Below are 9,658 nucleotides of genomic sequence, written 5' to 3' on the forward strand. Positions count from 1 at the left end.
GCATGAGGAAGACATGCAAAGGCAAGGTCCAGTCTGCATGCTGCTTAATGAATGTTTTTCCTTTTCTCTCCCTCCTTGTCATGTGCTTTCAGAAGACAACAATGTGGAAGGTGGGTGCTTTCTACCTTATTTTTCAAATCTCATTTGCCTTTCATTTCTTAGTATTAAATGAGTACATCTTGAATGTAGACGGTAAGTTGAACTTCTTTCTGAACATCTATTGGTTTCTGGATTATGTATCACTTTTCATATAGAACACACATTCTCAACCCTGTCAGTCCCCAGTACATGAAACATCTTCGGTCTTAACCCCAACCCTCAATGGATTTCAGCATCCCATATGATCTTTAGAATACTTATTGCAGTGTTCTGTATGGAAAAATGATACAATGCTGCTTTTTTATTTTAAAAGAGAAAGGGTTTTTTTTTGTTTTTTGTTTTTTTACAATTTCAGAGCATCGTGCATGATCCTTTTTCCATTTTTTTCTCATCAAAATAATTTCTTCTTTTCTGTTGGACATGTTTAACATTATATCATTTCAAGCCCATTGGTTTGTTTCAAATGATTTGGTGTACAAAACGAACACAATAAAATACTGAATATAGGTAAGAGGCATAAATTTAGTTTTAAAAATAAGCCACTGGCCAGTGGAAATGAAAGCATACAACACTTCAGTATGATTAATGGTAAGTATATTTGTACTATTCTACATCTGTTCAATAAAACCAGAATATGTTATTCAAAATTTTTTAACAATTTTCTCTATCGAGAAATTTTGAAGAAGTTATGTATTTTTCTGTAGAATCCAACAAACCAAAAGGTATTTCAACATTTTTTTAAAGAACTTAAATTCATTAATCAATGTGCTACTAAACAAACCTTTAAAGGATAAGCATGCAAAAATAAAAATCAGGCATACATAGCAAAGGAATAGTGAAAGGCACGGTTTTATCCATGTATGTATGTTCTATCAATGTATATAATCACTCCATTAATAGTTCTTTCATAAATAATTTACTAATATGTATATATCTGAGGGCAGCATTTGGCACATTTTATTTTACTGCCATATTTCAAAATATAGTCATCCTATAAATGACTCCCTATCCCAGGTTACAGATAGATAGCCATTATGGTTACGAAGATTTAATATCTCAAAAAAAGAACACTTCATGGTAATAACAAGTTGATCAGTGGCAGGGTTAACGTTATATTTGTGATTATTTCATGACAATATTATAATTGCTTACCTGCTGAACACCTCATTATTTAAGTAAAATAGATAAAAACTTCAAAAAACATTATAAAGCACCATTTTTCCAAGTGTTGGATTTGTATATGGCTTCTGTTTTTCTATTCTATAATTTTAATTGCATGTGAGTATACACTTGATAAAGATATTACACTGCATGCCTGATATCTTTCAAGTCAGTCTCATTTACATTTTGCATGTTAATTGAGTTTGAAAGTTATTTTTAAAAGGTATCTTTTCAGTCTATTTTACATTTCCTTAACCATTCTGTAAAATGTTCCATGTTTTTGTTATTTTCTCTTAAAGCCCAATTGCATTCCAAGGTGTTTTAACCTCAGCCTAATTAGCATGAATGTTTCTTTCTCCTCACATACTCATCCCATGCAAAGTTTTGATGAGATTTTCAGACTATAGGCCCATAAACTATTATAATTATTCAATCATAATTTTAACATCCCTATTTATAACATGACTTTGACAGTATAGTTGTGCTCTTTTAGAGGTAGGAAGTCTAGCAGGAAGAATGTGAATACTATTGGGATTTATTAATTTCCACCCTTATTGATACATATCAAGACTGTTAGAAGCGCCTAATATATTTTCTAAAAGTTAGATTTTAGAGATAATCTCCTGATTTAGTCTACAAAAACATAAACTGTTATTTGGGAATATGCATAGTAGTTTTAAAAGTGAAATTAAATTAAGAAACATATAACCTACACAAAAAAGCCACTATTCCTCAGCATATAAAACACCCTGAATTGTCTGTAGATCCTAACTTTTTGAATCTGCCTGTGAATTTTGCTAACATCATTCAGAAAACACAAAGAGAGGCTACAATACAGAAACATCAAACTAGTATGTTTAATTATTTTAATATTATATTGTAATTAGATGATGATTTATATTTATATCTACCCTGCATGAATGTTTGAATCACCCTAAAACTGTAAGGAACCAGCATAGGTAATTTCAGTAGTGACACAACAAATGCATAATATCAAGTAGCTCAAATAAAGTCTCAAATATATCTGAAATAGCACCAGGAATTGAAAATACAAACTTAATAAACTACATATATATATATATCATATTTCACTAATATTTTTCCAAGTTCATGAAATATGCATAGATTGAGAAAAATATTTTTCCCAAATTTAGAATAAAGAACCAGGAATTATGTCTGTCAGTAAAAAGTGGCTTCTTGGACAGCAGATTAATTTTTAAAAGAATATTAGTAGTATTCTTTAGAAAAGGCGTGCTCTTCAATTTGAAGTTAATTGTCAACTAGGAGATAATAAATAATTTAGATAAACAAAGGGAATTCAGTATTCTTCTTGAAAATTCTCAGTGAAATTATATCCATAATATGCATCTTAAATAAATACTTTCACTTATACTAATTTTTAACTCAACATTTAAGCAATGTCTATGTAAAATGCTAAATAATCTTGTTCTCTAAGGAAAATTACTTATGCCTATGTAAAGTGCATCAATTGTTTCTTAAAAACATTTTTCTGTAGTAAATTCTAACTTTACAGCTGCATGTCTAATGATATTTTTTGTATTTGAACAAGCCTAGTCAGTTGCTACATGTGTCAGACAAGAAAACATTTTTGCATTATCATTTCAGTGTAACTAGACTTTTATTTTTTTCTTCATTTAATTATGAAACTGCTCATTTTTTGATGAGGGGAAAAAGATCAGACCCAGCCCATGTTTCAGGTATTCCTTTGGGTTTTTAAAAATGTGATTTCATCACTGAAGAATTATAAGCCCTGTGGGGCAATGCTCAAAACAGTCTCATCAAAGGGCTGATGTAAAATTTAAGGGATTGGTTGGATTTTAAGTCATGCTCTTATGCTCTTGAGTGTTCCAACTGATGCATAGAAGAAATACACAGTGCAGCACATGCCAGTGTTTAAATTGAAGTTCTATAACACTTTGCCCCAAAGCATTCCAACCAGGGGTTGAAAGAATGCTTTTTGATTTGCCTCTGTGATACAGACATGTCTCATAGGAAACAAGATGTCTGTCACTGAACATTTTTGTCATCGTGACAACCCTGCCTTCCCATGCTCCCTTGTTTATTGCTGACTGTGCTCTTGTTTCCCTTCAAGGTCTGGCGCACCTGATGATGGGCGACCAAGGTATGGGCTCTGTTCCTTTTCCACTCTGCTTTCAGTGTTTTCTTGTTCTGTAGCTGCTTTCAAACCATCACTGCAAAGGATGGACAAGTGCTTGTAAATTATCTGGCTGCAAAATTAAATACATAACTTTTGTTCACATTTTTATATGTGTTTTTCTCCCCCCCCCATTTGTTGGTTTGATTTTGGTTTGTTCTTGTGACTTTTATTTTCTTTCATTCCTTGCACTATAATATCTGCAAATAAATGAGACATAAGAAATTGTGATTGAAAATTTCTATACATTTATCAGCATATACAGTTAAGGGTGGTTATAGTAGAGAAAAATCGAGAACCATCATAAGTTGATATCTGAAAGAAGATGCACAGTTTGACTGTACCAAAAAGAGTCCATTTTTCATTCATGCATGGCAGTTTGGGAACATGCAGACATCTTTGGCTTCTGGCTTCTAGAATGCTGAGTTTAGTGTTCCACAGAATCAAAACTTTTTCTGCCTATATCCATTGTGTATCTCCCTTTTGTGTAATCTTTTAGTGAGCATGGGCCTCCCAATTTCTTGCATGTACTTGCCTTTTAAAAAAGGCAGAATTTGCAACATGTACTGACTGAGTCTCCATTTGTCTCCAAAACCTTATTTATACTTTCTTGTCTTGTTTAATTTTCAGAGACTAGTGCATTTACATATGTTCATAATTCTTATTGTTGTTTTTCTCCTCTTTATTCTCTTTGTCTGGAAACCTTTTCTTCATGGACCCATTTCATCAAACCCATAGGTAAAAGTAAAGGTATTACATTATTTTACTTATTCTTTATATCATCTGTATGAAGTACAGTGTGTCTCAGTTATGTAAATTTATTTAGACCTTTTGGCATTGGTATTGGGCACTGGGAGGTAGGTATATGTGTTTTTAAAAATGTCTTATAAATTTAAGGTAAGAAAAATTCATTAAAATGCTTCTATTTCACTCCCTACCCCTTTTTTGTTCTTTAGAGTAATTTTTTTTTCATGTCAGCTGCTCTCATAATTAATATATTTAGAAATTTGCTACAGGTTTGTTGTCGTTTTTTGCAGCATCGTTTAATGGTAGTTAAATAAGTTTAGTTGCCGTAAATATATCATCTTCAAACATTCAACTCTGGAACACACCTGTCCCAGCCATTCTGTATTGAGACATAAATTTAATCATGTGCAGCACTGAAATGGTACCGCTGTGGGCTCATCACCTTGTTGTCTGCTAAGTGTCATATCTACACTAACTCTACAGTAACCTAAAAAGGCAGTATTGCGGAAGAGATAAACAGAAGACTAAGACAAGTCCATTTTTTCTTTTTGCATACTAACTTTGTTTTAAGAACATTATCAACTAGCTATACATTCCTTCATCACTTGGTAAGTGAGGCATGTGTACTCTGATGGTGTTACTACAAAAATCAGAAGCATGTTTAATTTGCCATTTAGAATCATCCTCGTTGTGTTTATTTAGTGTTGTCATTAAAAGGAAGTAGATGATTTGCAGTTTTAGCAGATACATAGAACAGTCTTCAAATTAACCATTTTGACTGTGTATTGATTTTAATGTGCCTTGATTTCTATTTTTAAAATTACTATTATTTAAATGCAGGAATGTGTCTTATTTTTTCTTATGCCCTCAATGTTAGCCGAGTGGAGTGGGACCAAAGCTCACAGTTCCACATCTTTATGTTTGTGTCATCTAGCAGGGAAACTTCTGCTTAAAAAATCGGCTGGACATGAGTCAGGCAATAAGTAAGAAACAATATTATAGTATTAAATGTGTAAAATAGAACTTTAGAAACAAATGTTATTTGAAATATTTTGAACCAATAGCATATGCTCTCGCAGTTTTGGTTTTGGTCAACATTTTCAATAATATAATTTAATCTCATATTAAGCCTCTAGCAGCTATGCAAATGACAGTGTGTATGAATTATTTTAGAGATTTTGTGTACCATTTGGAGTGCTTTCTAAATGTTTTTACTTGAGGCCAAATTCTCATTTGCTGTTCTCTCTTAAATGGGCATTTACCATTATGTTTTTTAATACATGGACTTCTCAGGATGACATAAAGGGAACTATATTTATATTTTCTATTACTGGTTGAGCAAAGTGTATGTATATATGTGTATATGTGCATGTATATATTTGTATGAATGTGCGTATACATACAAAATTTCTAAGTATACATACTCATACATTTGTTATTTTGTGAAAAAATAACTCAAAATAATTTTCTAATTATACATCCATTTAACTCTACATATGGAATAGTTCATGTTTATGCTCGGCTGATATTTGTTTTGGTGTAATTAATGTTAAGTATCACTTAACTTCGTTTGATTTTACTATGTCAGTCTTAAATGTTTTCTGTTGCCATATGTGTCAAACATTATATTTTTTTTTCACCAGTTTTCATCAAATTTTTTTTCTCAATCAGCACAAAGGTACAGAGGACAGGAGTTTGATTTTTTTTTCATTGTATTCTTCTATTAATGGGACCAGGATGCTTTTTGATGTTAAATGGAGAATGAAGATTTTAAGATGGACTTGAGTATTTTGCAAATCAGAGCAGTCATCATTACATGTTGGTTAATTAGATGTAGAGAAATGAAAAAGCTGATTGTAAGTCTTCTCTAATTGTGAATTAATTTAACAAATATATATTCTAGAACAAAAATATAGCCATGTGTGACATAGAATCCACATTCAAAGAGTGTCAATAAAACAAATGAAAATATGTGAGCAAGGTAGCATAAATGGCAGAATGGTAGTGGTATGAGATTGGTGCAAAGTATGGAAGGAATTCAGAGAAAGAGAAATATAACATGAATCAAAGTTGCATTTAGGTACAGATCCCTGCCTTTTGTCACTGTTGGAGAAGTCAAAAAGGTCTGGAAACTTCACATTGTAGCTTCCTTTACAGGGTTAAATACAAGTTGTACACAAAATAGGTGTTAAATCTGGCCAGTTTAAAATAACTGATTTGCATTTTAAATTTGTTTCCCAAATATTTATATCACAATATAATCATGGAGCAGTTTTCTTGATGCCACTTTTCTCTGTAGGAGTCGTGAATTCAGAAACTCTGGAATGAACTTCTGTGAATTAATGTCTTTCTTTGTGATTCCAGAAGCAAAACTAAATTCAGGAACATCTTTGTTATAATTTTTATTTCTCCTATGTGAATTCTTAAGTATTTTCTAACTTTTTAAATGCCCAATGATAGATGAATTTATTTTATTAAAGAAGAAATTAATACATGTAAAAAGAACATTCCTTTTGGTAACTATCTTCATCCTCTTCTCTAGTTCTTTCTCCAGAGGTAAGCACTCATATCACTTTGTGACGTCCTTACAGAGTTGATGTTGCTCCTTCCATACTCCATGCTGCTTCACTGTTTGAAAACTGCAGAATCCTTTATCATTTGTACGTGACCAAAATGGCTAAGTCAGTGGGAGACATGTTAGGGATCACTGCTACATAGCGGCAGGATCGCAAGGCATGAAATTCCCACTCCTCATATAAGCTATAGTGCCTATAGTACTAATTGCCATTTTTTTTCAGACTATAGAATCAAACTGTTCTTTGATTTGTTTTTATGTTCTCTAAACAAGATATGTCACTTTTAACTGGATATGATTAGGTAGATAGTTTATTTTAATGAATTGTAGCTTACTATGGGAAAGCCAAAGACATTATCCAAAGTCAACCTTACTTTTGTTGGTTGTGGGTAGATGGATCCAAATAGTCTTTGTGAAATTTTGTTTGCATTCTTTTTTTTTTGGCTTGAAATTTGTCAATGGTATTATTGATAATGCTAACTTCATTCTCCTTTTTATTTAGAATTTAGGTTTAGCTATTTGCCTTGGAATTTAGTGTATTGTCTCTCTCTCTTTTTTTTGGTCTATGTATGTGGTATGTATAACTGGTCACTTCCTTCTAATATTAGTTCGTTTATTTATCTTAGACTTTAATGGCTAGTCTGAGAGAAATGAATCACTGTATAAATCATGAAAAGTTAAACTAAGTTATACCTGCAAATCCAGCCATAATCGCTGGTCAATAATAGCCGAGGAGCTCCAGTTAATAATTGTCAGTTAATGTTGGTGCTTTGATTGGAATCCTGTACGTTTTCTTCATAAGTCATCATAACTGTAATTACATATTTATATGTATGTTGATATATTTAATGTTAACTTTTCTAGTAGAGTGTAAGCTCCAAGAGAGCAGGAAGTTTGTCTTTCTTTTTGACCATTGTATTTTCAAGACAGTTCTCACATTGTATTTTGAATCTGCCATTATCATGACTTAAGCATATGTGTGTAAGGGAAGGCACCTTGGAAGGAGTAGACATGGAGGAGGAATTGAGTGTTGGGGAGCAGACAAAGTAAGGATTTGAAAAGCAAAGAGAAAATGTATTCAAATAACTAAAAAGAATTGTAGTAACAAATTATATGGAATCTCTTCTGTGTCTGTTTCTAAACTTTTTTGTGTGTCTTATCGTTCCTTTCCCAAAGTTGTAATATTTCTTTCTAGTAAGGCATCATTCTAGTATCATTTTAATATGTCTTAGCACATGCTCAGCAGTGGGTCTGTAAGGAAAGAAATCCAAGGCATTTTTGTGTTTAAGGATTTTCAGTGTTTTTTTTTTAATGTGATTCACTGTCAGAGTGACAAATTAAAAAATTCTATTTTCAAATTTTCAAGATTAATGAGGTAACAGGTACATAAATTTTTCTTAAATTCAGATCTTATGTTGTACAATCTTATGTGGCTTCTTTAAGTTCTTTCTTTTTCTTTTTAATTTCATGATGTCAACTATGATGTGCCATAAGTGCCATACATTTAAATTGAATTTGGATTTTAAGCTCTCAGAGAAAAACATCATAATAATATGCCTTGTCTTAATATTGGTGCATTTGGTATCTTGCATTTATAAATCGTGAAACATATTTGCAAAATAATATCCATTTGATGCTCAAATGAACATTCATTGTTTGATTATCCAGGATTCTTATGTTTCGTGGAAGCCAAAGCATTACAAGTAGAACTGGTAAGCATATAGTCAGTTACCCTTTCTAAAAGTGCATAAGCCTTATTGTCTTTTTAAAATGTAGATCTTAAATTAGTATGATTTATAATGAAAATAAAAATAGATGTTTTTCAAAACTGTTAATACCTAGATTGAATTATTCCACTAGATCGAACTGATGAGCAATAATATTATTTTGTGTTTTAAAACTTTATCTGTAATGTTATACCACAATTATTATTTTATTATGTTTACTCCTAAAATAGCTTTAATGATATTAATACTTTAAAAAGAAGCATGCATTTGGTGTTTTTTAATACATTTTCTTTTGTTTTTCTCAATTTGTTCTGGATTCCATTTTTAAAATACTATAAACTGGGTAGCTTGTAAACAACAGACATTTATTTCTCAAAAATTTCTGGAAGCTGGGAATTCTAAAATCAAGGTACTGGCAGATTCACTGTGTGGTGGAAACCCACTTCCTGATTCATAGTCAACCATCTTCTCGTTGTGTCCTCACATGGTGGAAAGTGCAGTTGAATTCTCTGGAGACCCTTTTGTAAGGTCACTAATCCCATTCATGAGAGTTCTGCCCTCATGGCCTAATCAAATCCCAAGGGCCCCACTTTCTAATCTATCATTTTGTGGGTTTGGATTTCAATTTATGATTTTTGGGAGACACAAACATTTTAACCACACAGTTTCCATGATTTTTTTTTAACCATTTTCAACTCTTGTGTTGCTATATATCTAATTTGTCTTTGAAGGTCCCAACTTCCAATTAACAACATCCTAATGCATATTTGTTTTAGAACTTTCAAACACATTTTGCTATGGTATCTGATAGAGTATTAATTTTATTACAAAAATATCATATTTCTTTGTTTCTCTATGGATTCCTAAACTGTATTTTCACATTGAGCTTCATAATAAAGCTGTCTACATTGGTCAGAAGAATTTGTGACTGTTGACAGAACTTGCTGTATTGAAATGCCTGTTTTGGCAGGTATGCAAACTAAGAAGAAACAATTTTTTTCAACTGTCTATTGTGTGACCTCTGCTCTTGCAGCATTGGATATTTTAAATTCAAAGATACAGAACTTGGGGGAAAACCAGACATCCATTTTATAAAGTGAGATATCAAATATCTACTTCATCTGTATGAAACACATAAAAGGCTAAGTGACTAGAATTTATTATTTATTTTGC

The 9,658-nt window shown here is 31.8% G+C and overlaps 1 protein-coding gene across 1 annotated transcript in view; it reads left to right on the plus strand.

Annotated features, from left to right (window-relative positions):
• The window catches only part of LOC103275819 (neurexin-1-like), a 113,253-nt gene extending 109,712 nt beyond the window's left edge, over positions 1-3,541 (plus strand). Inside the window, exon 2 of the mRNA XM_021706552.1 lies at positions 3,374-3,541. Coding sequence (XP_021562227.1) covers positions 3,374-3,456 — 83 coding nt within the window. The 3' untranslated portion in view covers positions 3,457-3,541. The remainder of the gene's footprint in view (positions 1-3,373) is intronic.
• Positions 3,542-9,658: the final 6,117 nt, after the last annotated feature.

Source organism: Carlito syrichta, unplaced genomic scaffold, assembly GCF_000164805.1.
Source record: "Carlito syrichta isolate Samal-C Ts95f unplaced genomic scaffold, Tarsius_syrichta-2.0.1 Scaffold315763, whole genome shotgun sequence".
NCBI lineage: Eukaryota > Metazoa > Chordata > Mammalia > Primates > Tarsiidae > Carlito > Carlito syrichta.